Genomic DNA, 15,001 nt, shown 5'->3' with positions numbered 1-15,001 from the left:
TTTAATGAAATGGGTTCATAAATTTTTGTGTCCTGTAACAGGTTGTAAATGTAATTGTCATATTCCAACTGTTGCATCAATACAATACCCCCTCCTTTATCGGGTTTCATTACCCTTATGCCATCCTTTTTTAGATTATCTACTATTACTTGTAATCTATAAGGAAAGTTAGGGGGATGTATAGTTTGCCTATTTGCAAGATTGTCCCTCAGGATTTTCTCAATTAATTCCTCAAACACTTTTAACTTGGGGTGAGTGGGAGGATTAAAAATACTGCTCCTAGAAAGTGAATGATCATATACACCTTGGTTTTTAAAGAAAACTGCTAAATTCAGGTTTCTTATGGACAATTTCAACTCGATTAAGAGCTTGGGTAAATAACTTGTTCTGTCGGGAACAAATTGTAGTCCTTTAGTAAATAGTTCAAAAAAGGTCTCAGTAATCTGCGTGTCTGTGTAGTTATAAATAGTGAAATTATTTAAACTATTAATAATGCAGATTCCTTCTTCACTCACAACAACTGAACTTTTAATTTCATTACATGCTGAATGGTTTTCATTACTCAGCGCCTTTTCCCCCAAGCATTCTGTTGAAATTGATTTGATTTTACCCGTGGTCTGCCCTGGGGAATTTGAAAACCCTGTTGAACATTGTTAGCACCCTTTTGTGCTAACCTTTCACTTCTCCTGGGCATGTCAGAGTAATCATAACCATCATTTACACCCTGCGCTTCTCTAGTTCCTACTTCCATCAAAATTTGAATTTTTCTTGACACCCGGGGCTGGGTAAGCCCTACCTTCACTATATTCAATAAGATCTCTTTCTAACTTTTTAGCCTTTCTGTCCAAAACCTTAAAGCAGTGCTCATCAACCTCTTTGAATGTATCATTGTATTTTTTCTTAAAACGAATCCTTTACTGTTTGCATAGATTTTGCCTTATCCTCCATTTTCTTTAAAACCTCCTCAGCTTTAACACCAAATAAAATATCTTGCTGTAAAGGAGCATCTAATAATTTCACCTTGACATGTTCTGGTAAGGTTTGTTCCTTTAACCAAGCATGCCTTCGAATCACAGATCCTGTAACTGCTGCTCTACAAGAAGCTTCTAAAGAATCAAAACCACATTGCAAAGTATGTTTTCCCACTTGTTCAGCTGCATGCAATAAATCCTGCATTTCCTTAAGATCAGGCTGTTCTGCACTTGTAATAATTTTCGGTTTTAATCGAGACAGTAAATAATGTTGATATTTAAGCATGTGAAACTGGCAGTTTAAAGCCCTCACTGCTAAAGTTGCAGACTTGCAAACTTTCTTTCCCCATCTGTCTAATGCTCTGAAATCCCTGTCTGAGGAACTGGATTTTTAGCTGTGGAAGCCCTTACCCCTTTAGGACCCTGGGAAATAGTTTCTGGGTCAGCAGCAGGGTTTTTATAAAGAAATTTGTGTGAGTCAGGGACTCTGTAGTACCTTGTCTGGCTTGACTGGAGCAGGGGGTAAAGAATCTGGATTTAAACTGGATTTAGAGAACACATCGTCCACAATATCCAACACTGGCAGAATAGCAAGGGGCCTGTGTTGAGGCAATAAAAGAAAATCTCTGAGCCTTTTCTTGGACTCTGAGTAATCCTGGCCCTCCCAGTGGAAATATTCCCTCATGGTGTGCAAAGTTTCCCCAAATGAATAATCCTCAGGAGAGACTGAAGGAATAGATTCTTCAGCATCAGAATCCTCATAGGGGGGCAAGGAATATCCCTGGTCTGAAGAGGAGTCAGAATATACAGAAATCTGGTCAGAGGAATCATAGTCTGTACCCTGCCTAGGCCTTTTATCAGGAGGGGGATAGGTACCCCTGATCAGAGTAATTAAGTCTTTGGCCATTTTGAGCATCTGATTTTTAGGCATGGAGGCCGGTCCAGGTGAATGCTGTACTTGCTTGTTTGTCTTTAAAGTTGCTTTAGACTTGGCTGTAGATGCAATGGTAAGTTGTGAAGGTCTGAAAACACCCTCAGAAGCCGAAGCCTGCTCAGCGGCTCCGGACCCATCTGAAGGGTTAGTCTCCGTAGGCCCAACACCTAGAGTATCCAGAGGCATAGGCGACTCCACGTGGGAATCGGTTGCGGCCTGTGGCTCTGAGGTAGCAGGTGTCAGGGGCTGTGAAAGCGCCTCACTGAGAACTGGCGACTGGCCTAGAAGAGGCTTAGTCAGTTTTGGGCCTCGGATGCCTGTCCTTACCCTTATCTTTGCGTTTTTTGTGAATTCCGGTCGTCGGTTGTTCCGATGGCATGGTATAATTAAACCTTGGGCCAAAATAATGGCGTGCAAAATCAAACCGACGTTTAATAGTGCGTTTGTTAAATCTAGCACAAAACCGACAACTAGTGACGTTGTGATCTGGGCCTAGGCATGGAATACAGTAAGAATGAAAATCCTTATGAGGTATTTGCTTCCCACAAGAAATACAATTATTAACTTTTACTGACATCGGTCTGAGGCAAGAAAAAGTTTCCCCAATGGGGTACTTAGCTTTATTGAAGACTTCGGATCTGAAATCGAATTTGAAATCTCAGGAGTCGGCCGACAGGCACTTGCGAACTGTTTTTGCTTCGGGCACCACGTGGCAAGAAAGACTGAAGAAAATGGCGTTGGCTGCATCTTATATACCCCTGGCGCACTGACGTCAGGGAAGAAGCGACAGCAACCGACGCCGGACCAAGACTTTGGAACTCTGGCCGACTGCGGGACCACCTGACGGCAGGATAACCCAAGCGTAATGACTGCAGCAGTGAAACGCGATGAACATCCACATATACAGTCAATGGTGGCACTAGCAAGGTAAAAAGTTCCTGCCAAAGGCTCCACAGCTACTGACCTCAAAAGAAAGGCTACTCAAAGATAACTGTGACTCAATAATTACGTGCTGGAGACAGCAACCCTCTCTAAAGCTGCTACTGCACCCAGACCTATAAAACCAACTACTACTGGAATAAGCACCGGTCTCATCTTCTACTCTAAGTATGCTTTATGCCTGCTGTAAAGCTACCAAATGGACAGTTTCAGTCTTTACATTCGCCCACCTCTCAAACAAAATACTGGTTACTCTACACTGTTACTGCATGTTAAATTTTTCTTGGTAACTTTAAACTGTTACCGCATGTTAAATTTTCCTTGAAGCCCAGGCAGCGATTGAAAAATGGCATATATGGAACAAACCAAAAAAATATAGTTGTGTACCTACCATAAATGTAGATGTTCGAGTGTATGCACTGTTGCAGTCATTACACTTGGGTTATCCTGCTGGCAGGCTACCCACAGTCCGCCTGAATTCCAAAGTCCTGGTCCGGCATCGGTTGCTGTCGCCTCTTCCCTGACGTCAGTGTGCCAGGGGTATATAAGATGCAGCCAACGCCATTTTCTTCAGTTTTTCTTGCCCCAGATGTCAGGTGCCCCCAAAAAGGGTAGGCTAAAAACATTGCTTATAAAAAGCATGCACTAAAATAAACAATACCTTCATCTACAAGCAAATACACCAAACAAAACACGTGCAACACATACCTCACAAAGCCAGTGTACCGAACAGTCACAGCCCTTAAGACTAGACAGCACACCTGATGCACTTGTAAAAGGTGACTATTGTCAGGCACACTGACGTCCTGCTCACCAGGCTGAACAAGGAGAGGGTTACGGTGAGCAGCCTGTCGGGCACTAGGATCCGCCACATAACACAAGCACTCAGGTCACGCCAAGGCAAGTACAAATATGACTCAGTCATTGTCCATGCTGGTGTGAATGACCCAAGACGTACCTCCCTGGACTACATGAAAAGAGACAGAGGAGCTCTCTGAGCATGTAGCCCAGGCTGGTATGACCCTGACCTTCATAAAATTGTCTAAGGCCAGCTTCGAGAGAAAAATTGCAAAGGACACTAAGGATAATCACAAGGCTTTCTTTAGTTATGTTAGGAACCTGGGTGGTAATTCCCAGATGTGCTCAGAATTAGTCCTAAATGACAAAAAATACACCGAACCCACAGACATTGCCAACATCCTAGCTGACATGTTCAGCGCAAACTTCTCCCCCCCCCTCCCCACCAAAAGGGCAAATATCTATCCCAGCAGAGTGCTGCCCCCCCCCCCTGACATCTCAGATGCTCAGGTAAGAGCCGCCCTCTCCAAAGCAAAAGACACAGCATCAATGGGACCAGACGGTGTCCCGGGCTGCGTCCTACATGAACTCCAAGAAGAGCTAAACCCAAACATAAAACTACTGTTCAATCTCAGCCTTACAACAGTATATGTGCCCAAAGAGTGGCGTACAGCAACAGTGGTCCCTCTCCATAAAGGTGGTGCCTCAACGGATCCTGGAAACTATCGCCCCATAAGCCTGACTAGCTTGGTCTGCAAAGCTATGGAAAGGATCATCATGGACCTCATAAATAAAGATATTGGGGACCTACAGACACTGGATCCTACCCAGTTCAGCTTTAAGGACAGATCCTGCCTCTTAAACCTGGTTGATTTCTTTGAAACAGTCACTAAGGCCACTGACGAGGGGAAGGTGGTCCACACAGCCTACCTGGACCTCGCAAAAGCCTTCGATACACTACCCCACTTGGGCATTATAGATAAGCTCACCAGCTTAAATATAAACCCCTATGTCACTAGATGGATTGCAAACTGGCTCAAGGACAGAACCCACATGGTTAGAATTGCTGGAGCCATGTCAGACTCCAAACCAGTTAAAAGTGGTGTCCCACAAGGCTCAGTCCTGGGACCTCTCTTGTTCGGTATATATTTCTCGGAGGTACAGGCCAACACGGAAGGACTGTGGCTGACCAAGTTCGCAGATGACTGCAAATTGGGCGCCATAATCAACTCTCCAGCCGACACAAGCATCCTCCAAAAGGGCCTCATAGAAACAGACTGGTGCCAGAGCCATGGCCTCAAGCTAAATGCCAAAAAGTGTACAGTCATCCCCTTTGGCAAAAACAAAGTGCCCACAAATTACCACATAGGTGGTAATCCATTAAGTACAGAAGAAGTAATTAGGGACCTGGGGACCCAAGTTGATAGCAATCTCTCATTTGACAACCACGTGGCCAAAGTGGTTAGAATAACATTTTATATAGCCCATCTAATCATGAAGGGATTCACATCTAGAACAGGGGAGGTCATTGTGCCTCTTTACTCATCCCTCATCAGGCCCATAATTGAGTACAATGCCCCTTTTGGGATGTACCTTACCAGACACCTGCAGCAACTGGAAAGACCCCAAAAGTACCTCACCAAGAGGATCAAAGGGCTCAAACAGATGCCATATGCTGCCCGGTTAAAGAAACTCCAGCTCTACTCAGTGGCATACCGCCTGTTCAGAGGCGATCTGTGCCTGACGTATAAAGCCATGTCCAACCCGGAATTAATGGACATGCTGCACCTCAGAAAATCCAAATCCCATCGAGCTCACGCTCGAGAGACTTGAACCTCAGCACTGAAATAAATAGGACATGCTGGAGGGACAGATTCATAACCCAGAGGCTCCCTTCACTCTGGAATAAAATCCCAGTCCAGGTTAGGCAGAGTCCCTCATTGACTCTCTTCAAGAGGAATCTTGATGAGTGGATGGGAGATCATAGGTTTACCCCGGGTATCACTTCTGTGTCACTGTTAGACAGAGGCACAGTATACTAACCTCGAAAAAGGACATAGCAAAATAAATTTAAAATGGGTGGCGAAAGCCAAACACATTCTGGCTAGGCTTATAAATGCCCTAGGGCAGATAGCCTAGTATGAACCTATGAACCTACAGGTTGTATAGAATACAGAAGTACAGATAAGTCCCAGCAAAGAAAGGGGGATGGTGGGTGGGTAACCTGGACTGCAACAGTGAATACACTCAAACATCTACATTTATGGTAGGTACACAACTGTACTATGTTCATCGTGTTTCACTGTTGCAGTCATTACACTTGGGTTGAATCCCAAACCTGAGGTTGGGCGGCTGGGTCTAAATAGAATTAGGAGTGGCTGTAAGGCCCTGCAGAATTGCAGTGGTAAAGCCTGTTCTGGATTTAGAGTAAAGAGGCAAGTGGTAGTGCTTGGTAAAAGTGTGCACTGAGGTCCAAGTAGCAGCTTCCAAAATATCCTTGGTTGATACTCCTCTGAGGAAGGAAGGCTGCTGAGGTGGCTGCTGCCCTGGTGGAATGTGGCCTAATGCCCTTAGGCACTGATTTGCCATGTTGTGCATAGCAGAAACGAATGCAGTGTCCTATCCATTTTGAAATGGTCTGCTTTGAGATAGCCTTTCCTTGTGATCCTGCAGCATATGCCACTAAATGTTGCTCAGTCTTTCTGAAAGCTTTAGTTTTGTCCAAGTAGAAGGGTAGCTGTCTGTGTATGTCCAAAGAATGCAGTAGTCTCTCCCCTTTATTCTGGGGATTTGGATAAAAAGTAGGCAAATGAATGGTTTGATTAAGAGCCACACTGGATACTACCTTTGGCATAAATGTTGGGTTTGTCCTTAGAGAAACCCTGTCCAGATGGAAAATGATAAAAGGTTCCACAGCCATTAATGCCTGTAACTCTGAGACTCTTCTTGCTGAAGTTATTGCTAGGAGCAGAGCTGTTTTCCATGATAAGAATGTTATCTTGGCTGTATTGGCTGGCTCAAAAGGAGGCAGTGTGAGCTTTTCCAAGACAAAATTGAGGTTCCATGTAGGTATTGGTGCTCTCCTTGGGGGTTTTGGCCCCTCTGAGGTACTGCCTTAGCAGTGGATGTGAAAAAATAGGTGGTTCCGTATTGTAATGAGCTGAAATGGTAGAGGCATGGATCTTAATTGATGAGAAGGATAGGCCTTTGTCCAGCATCTCGGTTAGGTATTGCAAAATCTGAGGAATATTTGAAACAAGCGGGTCAATTCCTTGTGCCTGGTTCCAAGCACAGAATCTCTTCCATTTATCTGCATAAGATTTTCTGGTGCTGGGCCTCCTGGCTTCCAAAATAACATCCATGACTGCTTTTGAGAGAGGTGTGCTCTGAGTGGTTATATTATTCGCCATGCAGCCAGATTTAAGGTTCTGAGTTGGCTGTGTAGGATCTGATTGTTTTGTTGAGTCAGAAGATGAGGAATTTGAGGTAAAGTCCAGGCTGGGTCTTGAGACAAACTCTTTAAGACTGGGTACCAGTGCTGGTGTGGCCAGTCTGGGGCAATCAGTATCATTCTCGGCTTCTCGTCTGACATTTAAGAGTACCTTGGGGAGGAGAGGCAGTGGAGGAATGGCATACACTGTAAGGATTTTCCAGCTGAATGATAGAGCATCCACCTTCCATGCTTGATTGTGATAAGTCCTGGTGCAGAATCTCTGTAGTTGGTAGTTGTGAGGGGAGACGAATAGATCTATGTCTGGGCATCCCCATTTCCTTGTTATCATGCTGAAGACTTGTGGATCTAGTTTCCACTCATGAGGGTCCATGAGGTTTTTGCTTAGTTCGTCTGCCAGAGTATTTGTTTTTCCTGGCAGGAATTGTGCTTGCAGATGTACTTGGTAAGTCAATGCTGTGTTCCACAAAGTCATGGCTTGCCTGCAGAGGGGGTAGGAATGTGTGCCCCCTTGCTTGTTTATGTACCACATGACTCTAGTATTGTCCGTCTTTAGCAATAGTTGTCCTGGATGGAGAAGATCCTTGAAGGCTGTTAGGGCATTCTGTACTGCTAGCATCTCTTTTTGATTGATATGAAGATGTATTTGGCTTGCGGACCACGTGCCCTGAATACATTTTCCTGCCATGTGTGCCCCCCAGGCGTAATCCGATGCATCTGTTGTTAGTGTCTGCCTGGCTGTGGGTAAAGTGAATGGCTGTCCCTTGTTGTGGTGACAGGCCAGAGCACACCATCGAAACTCCTGTTTGCAGGCAGGAAATGAGGGTAATTAATGTTTCCAGGCTGTGGCAATGTTGAGTCCAAACACTTTTTAGATACCATTGTAGCTTCCTCATATGCATTCTTGCATATGGAATTAGCAGAATGCAGGATGCCATGACGCCCAAAGCCTGCAGAATTTTTCTTGCAGGTAACTGGGTTTTTGTTGCCATGTTTTCGAAGTAATAAGTCAGTTGCCTTTGGTTGTCTGGCGTGAGATAAGCATCTCGGCAGTTGTACTTAAGCTTGCACCCAGAAATATTATCTCTTGAGAGGGCACTAGTTTTGATTTCTTTTCATTTACTGTCTACCCTAGGCAAGTTAGTAATCTTTTTACAAACGCCAGATGCTTTAGTAGAATGTCCTTGCTCTCTGCTTGAATAAGGCAGTTGTCCAAGTAGGGATAAATTTGAATTCTTCTTTGTCTGTAAAATGCAATTACTGGTGCCAGGCATTTTGTGAAGACCCTGGGCGCAGTAGATAAGCCAAAGGGCAATGCAGAGAATTGGTAATGCATTGAGCCAGCTATGAATCTGATGTATCTTCTGCAAGATTGTCCGACTGGGACATGCAGGTATGCCTCTGAGGTCCAAAGTTACGAGCCAAGCCTTCTTGCCCAGCATGGGCAGAAGTTGCTGCAGTGTCACCATTTTGAATTTTGGAACGTCCAGAAAAGTATTTAGAATAGACAGGTCCATTATTGGTCTCCATGCTTTGTCCTTTCTGGGTACCAAGAAAAGTCTTGAGTAAAATCCTTGTCCCTGCTCTTGCTGTGGTACTCGCTGAATAGCCCTCATGTCCATGAGAGAAGAAATTTGTTTTTGTGCCTCTGCCCGTTGATTGTGTGGCAGGTCTGGCATACCTTTTGCCTTTGGAAGGGTGTGAAAATGGAACCTGTAGCCCTGAGAAACAATTTTGTCCTGGGTGATCATGTCCCAATTGTGCGAAAAAAGTGCTAGCTTTCCCCCTAAAAGTGCTGCCAACAGATAATTGTTGGGCACTGGCAGTGGGAAGTCATTGGGGCTGTTTCCTATATGGTTGTGATTTGTCTTCTCCACTTTTAGAGGTAGAAGCACCCCATTGTTTAGGGCTGTATGAGCCTTGGGGCTGAGATCTGCCTCTAGGGCGTCTGTATCTGCCTCTTTGTGGTCTGTCTGACACTGGAAAGGACCAATTCTTAGAAGGCCAGTTCCTGCTAAATCTTGGTGGCTGAACCTGTAAGAAATCCTTTACTGTCTGCATAGATTTCGCTTTATCCATCATTTTCTTTAACACCTCTTCTGCCTTAAGACCAAACAAAGTAATATGCTGTAATGGAGCATCCAATAATTTTGCTTTAACATGATCAGACAGATTCTGTTCCTTTAACCAAGCATGCCTTCGAATAACAGAGCCTGTAACAGCAGCCCTGCAAGAGGCCTCTAGTAAATCAAAACCACATTGCAAAGTATGCTTTCCCACTTGTTCAGCTCCATGCAATAAACCCTGCATTTCTTTATTTTCAGGACATTCAGAGTTTGCCTGCATTTTCTGTTTTAACAGAGACATTAGGTATTGCTGATATTTAAGCATATGAAAATGGCAATTTAAAGCCCTTACAGCCAAGGTAGCAGAGGTGTAAACTTTTTCCCCCATTTGTCCAGTGCTCTAGAATCGCTATCAGAGGGGACAGGGTTTTTTGCAGTGGAAGCCTTGAACCCTTCGGGACCATGAGAAATAGTTTCTGGGTCAGCAGCAGAGTTTTTATATAGAAATTTGTGAGAATCTGGAACCCTGTAGTACCTATCTGGCTTAACTGGTGCAGGGGGTAAAGAGTCAAGAGACAGACTGGACTCTGAAAATACATCATCAACAATGTCTAGTACAGGTGAAGTAGCAAGAGGTCTGTGCTGAGGCAATAAAAGGAAATATCTGAGCCTTTTCTTAGATTCAGAATAATCTTGGCTCTCCCAGTGGAAATGCTCCCTCATGGTGTGCAGGGTTTCCCTAAAAGAATAGTCCTCAAGAGGAGAGGCTGAAGGGATAGATTCTTCAGCATCAGAGTCCTCATAGGGAGGAAGAGAGAATCCCTGTTCTGAAGAGGAGTCAGAGGAAATGGAAACCTTTTTAGAGGAATCATAATCAGTGTCTTGTCCAGGCCTTTTATCAGGAGGGGGATGGGAACCCCCTGATCAAAGTAATTAGGTCTTCGGCCATTTTGCGCATCTGTTTCTTAGGCATGGAAGTTTGCCCAGGAGAATGCTGTACTTGTTTCTTTGTCTTTAAAGCTGTTTAATTCTTTGTCTTGGATGCTGAGGTTGGCTTGATATAAAGTTGTGTAGGTCTGAAAACACCCTCAGAAGCCGATGCCTGCTCAGCGGCTCCGGACCCATCTGAGGGATTGATTTCCGAAGGCCCAATACATTGAGTATCCAGAGGCCTAGTTGGCTCCACGTGGGAGTCGGAGGCAGCCTGTGGCTCTGAGGTAGCGGGTGTCAGGGGCTGTGAAAGTGCCTCACTGAGAACCGGCGAACGGCTTAGAGAAGGCTTCGTCATCGGTTTTGGACCTCGGATGCCTGTCCTTTTCTTTCCCCTTGCGTTTATGAATTCCGGTCGTCGGCTGTTCCGACGGCATTATATAGTTAAACCTTCAGCCAAAGTAATGAAATGTAAAATTATACTAACGCTTAATAGTGCATTGGTTAAATCTAGCACAAAACCGACAACTAGCAACGTCATGGTCAGGGCCTAGGCAAGGAATACAGTAAGAATGAAAATCCTTATGAGGTATTTGCTTCCCACAAGAAATACAATTGTTAACTTTTTCTGACATCGGTCTGGAGCAAGAAAAAAGTTTCCCCAATGGGGTACTTAGCTTTATTGAAGACTTTGGATATGAAATTCGATTTCAAAAATCTCAGGAGTCGGACGACCGGCACTTGCGAACTGCTTTTGCTTCGCGCGGCAAGAAAGACTGAAGAAAATGGCGTTGGCTGCATCTTTTATACCCCTAGCGCACTGACGTCACGGAAGAGGCGACAGCAACCGACGCCGGACCAGGACTTTGGAATTCAGGCAGACTGCGGGTAGCCTGCCAACAGGATAACCCAAGTGTAATGACTACAACAGTGAAACACGATGAACATCAGCATGCTCTGAGTATTCCACTCCCATGACAATTCCCTCAGCAAACTCTACCTACTTGAGTTCTGCTCGAAGTTGTTTCAATGCATCAGAGTCCCTTTTACGCGATTCTTCTGACTTCTGCCTTTCTTTCTCTCGTTCACGATCTTTGTCCTTCTCTTTGTCTTTCTCAGCATCTTTCTCCCTGTCTCGATTTTTTGACTTCTCATCTTTCTTCACTTCATCTTCCTCCTTTTTACACTCCACCATGGCCGAATCATCACGTTCCTTTTTCACAGGTTGATCCTTTGGCTCCATTTTCACCTCGGGCAGGCCCTCTTCCTCTTTAACTGGTGTTAAGGGCTCATCAGTCACAGGCGTGGAGGTTGAACCAGAGCCAGTTGATGCTCCACCACTCTGAATTCGAATCTAGAACAGCAGATATCAATAATAATAAAGCATGCATCTCAAATGAGTAAATACAGCTGTGAATATACATCTGCATAGCATGATCGGACACAAACACTTCAAGAACAACACTATAAAAATGGGAATAATCAAAGGTGTCTTTGTAGCTTAAGACTCAATAGCAAAATCAACAACTTTTTCTGTCAGGAGCTCATAAAATATCATAACACATTTTACACGGGTTGGACAGCACTACTCTCTTCCTACATAATAGTAGTAAAGAGCAGATGATTTTTTTACAGTCTGATTCGGCTAATTTAACATGATTTACAAGTAGTAAATACTGCAGATGATGGAAAGCAGCAGACACAAAGGAGCTGACCCTGCAGCTCAACACAAAAAACATCTCCACTAGAAGTCCTCCCTCCAGGTAACTATCCTTTTACAACTCCTGAACAAAAAGAGTAACAAAGAATCATCGATGTGCGAAAGAGTTCACAGTACACATACTGTACAGGTAATGTAGATTAAACAAGACACTTAAAAGTACACTTCATTCGGATTACTCATCCAGCCATGCTGTTACATTAACTTTCAGAGCTTCTGAGCAGTTAAGTTTACTCTACAATTCCTGTAAGACCAAGCTTTTTAGGTTCATAGGCTGTTACTAAACTCAAGACAAAGACCATCAAGAAGCTGAATCACATGACCCAAGTACTGATGGGAGACTAACAGTGCCCCCCATTAAGGAGACTTGCCTCACATGCCCCAGACAAAAATGAGTGATTACCCATCCAGAGTGGTTCTAAAGGTGTTAGGAAGTACTCTGCTAGACACATAGGGCAGCTTATTCCACAGACAGTAAATACACAGGGCTAGGTCTCTTTCGAGCCTTTTGGCGATAGTGATATGGTTGTACAGATTTCAGTCTCTAGAGTGAGTACTTGATTTACCACTGGTTCTGCTTACATGAATTAGTTCAAAGAATGCAGAGCCATTCATTGAACAGAAGGCTACATGGGGTTCACCCCTCAGGAGTTTGCAATATGGAGTAAAGAGACGGGGCTTTTACTCTATTACAGTAGCTAACAGTATTGAGTCCAGAGATCTTTTTGGGAAGTAAATCTTTAGGTCTCTCGAGCTAGTTTAGGTGCTTAGCAAAGTATGTATCAAAGAGGGCAATGTATTTAATGATGTACCTAATAAGGGATAAAAAAATGAAATTTTAACTTCAGTGGACCTTCAGGAGATACCAGGAAAGATGAGTTAGTTGTGCAAGGAAGAAGGATCTTCTAATCAACACAGAGACATGGTGGTCAAAGGAGTCTCTGCTGTCAACAGAAGGTACCAAAGTCTTTGATGACTGCATCAGACATAAGTGGAACATTATAATAATGCCAGACTTACCAAAAGAAACTATACTGCACTTCTTGTCACAGACTGCAAGCCTGTGATCAACATAACAAGCATTTGTTTGATCTAGCCCTTGCTGAAGAATTTAAATATCAAAATGGTATTTCATAACTGCTCTCAGCAATATTCAGCAAACTTGCTTAGCTATACACTACCAGCTTTCACACCAATATATAAACCAAAGCAAAGGAAGGCCCTCTACGGAGGCTTGTGGGATATCTCTGGTGATGCTTTTCTGTCTAGAGTAAATACCCCTGACCTTAACATTATGGGTTTGGTCAGACAACCAATTACCTATCCAGCAAACTATGTATGGGTTAATCTTGAGTTTAAGAGTCTGTCACCAATTCTGGCATGGCTGATAGTACCAAAGGTCTTGACAAGGCCTAGACATGCAGCATGAACTGCTTACACATGATCAATGCCTCAGTAACCTTTACCAAACACACTCAGGATGAGCAGGTATAATCTGCCTTTTACAAAGGCAGACTGGTGAGGATCACAGACAAAGTCATGTATATCACAGTTTATTACTTCAGCTATAACATGCTTTATAACCTTGCAAATAATACTAATGAGTCTACCAAGCATGTACTTGCCAGCATCAGTAGAGGAGCAATTTTTATTTTAAGGGTGTCAAAGCTGTTGCTCTCAATACATCGGGGTTACAACCAGTGGAGAAACTCAGGTTGGAGAGATATTGGAGAGGTTTTTGTTAGAAGGGACTTAGCAACTCTCAGAAGAGATCCAAGGACATTATCAGGATGCAAGGAACTTGCAGTTCTAGCTCTGGAAAGTGACAAATAGATTTGGTGTAAAATGATGCAAGGACAAGAAGAATGAAGAGGAATGGTGGGGGGCTGATGATGGACTGTCTAAAAAGTACAGCTGTGTTCACTTACCATGTAGATGTTCGAGTGTATTCACTGTTGCAGTCATTACATTTGGGTAATCTGCTGGCAGGTTGCCCTCAGTGGGCCTGAATAACAAAGCCTTGGGTCCTGCGTCGGTTGCTGTCCCTTCTTCCATGATGTCAGGTCGTCAGGGGTATAAAACATGCAGCCGACGCCATTTTCATCAGTTTTTTTTGCCCCAGATGTCTGGTGCCCCTCAAATGGGGAGCATATATATATATATATATATATATATATATATATATATATATATATATATATATACACACACATATATATATATATATATATATATATACACATATATATACATGTAATTTAGAACACAAAAAATATACCTCCAAATAAAAGCAAATACAACAAAAAGGCTTTTGAGCATAGTAACAGAAAGAAGAGGTATAAAAAGAGAAAAAAGGGGGGTTTGGTGGGTGGGTAACCAGGACTGCAACAGTGAATACACTTGAACATCTACGTGTACAACTGTACTATGTTCTTCGTGTTTCACTGTTGCAGTCATTACATTTGGGTAGAATCCCAAAGCTATGGTTGGGAGGATGGAATTATACAGCATTAGGAGCAGCTATAAGGCCCTGCAGGACAGCAATGGCAAAGCATGGTCTGGATTTGGAGAAGAGAGGTAAATGGTAATGCTTGGTGAATGTATGAACTGACCTCCAGGTAGCAGCTTCTAGAATGTCTCTGGTAGGAACCCCTCTGAGAAAGGCTAAAAAAGTAGATGCAGCCCTGATGGAATGGGATGTAATCCCCTTGGGGACAGGTTTCCCCATGATGCATGCAGCAGAAAAATATACAATGGCTTATCCATTTTGAAATTGGACGCTTTTGAGATAGCCTTTCCCTCTGCCCCTGCAGTAAATGCCACCAGTAGTTGCTCAGATTTTCTTAGAGATTTTGTCCTGTTCAAGTAGAATCTTAGTTGTCTGTGTACATCCAATAAATGTAGAATCCGCTCCCCCTTTTTCTGTGGATTTGGGAAAAAAGTTGGCAGATGAATGGTCTGATTAAGAGCCACACTGAATACCACTTTAGGCATAAAGGATGGATTGGTCCCGAGCGCTACCCTGTCCGGGTAGAAAATAATAAAAGGCTCCACTGCCATGAGAGCCTGTAGTTCTGAGATCCTTCTAGCTGAAAGTGACTGCTAAAAGAAAAGCTGTCTTCCAAGAGAGACATTTTATGCCCACAGTAGCAGCTGGCTCAAAAGGAGGCAGGGTGAGTTTTTCCAACACAA

General features: G+C 43.7%; 1 protein-coding gene across 5 annotated transcripts in view; it reads right to left on the bottom strand.

Annotated features, from left to right (window-relative positions):
• RNF40 (ring finger protein 40) overlaps nt 1–15,001 on the bottom strand; it is a 713,617-nt gene that overhangs the window by 246,755 nt on the left and 451,861 nt on the right. For all 5 annotated transcript variants that reach the window (XM_044086638.1, XM_044086641.1, XM_044086639.1 and 2 more), the window contains one exon: nt 11,094–11,443. In XM_044086638.1, the coding sequence (XP_043942573.1) occupies nt 11,094–11,443 (350 nt within the window). The remainder of the gene's footprint in view (nt 1–11,093; nt 11,444–15,001) is intronic.

Source organism: Protopterus annectens, chromosome 10.part0, assembly GCF_019279795.1.
Source record: "Protopterus annectens isolate FY-2018-M chromosome 10.part0, PAN1.0, whole genome shotgun sequence".
NCBI classification, from domain to species: domain Eukaryota; kingdom Metazoa; phylum Chordata; order Ceratodontiformes; family Protopteridae; genus Protopterus; species Protopterus annectens.
The sequence above is the reverse complement of the archived record's forward strand: the minus strand, read 5'-3'. Positions and strand labels throughout refer to the sequence as shown.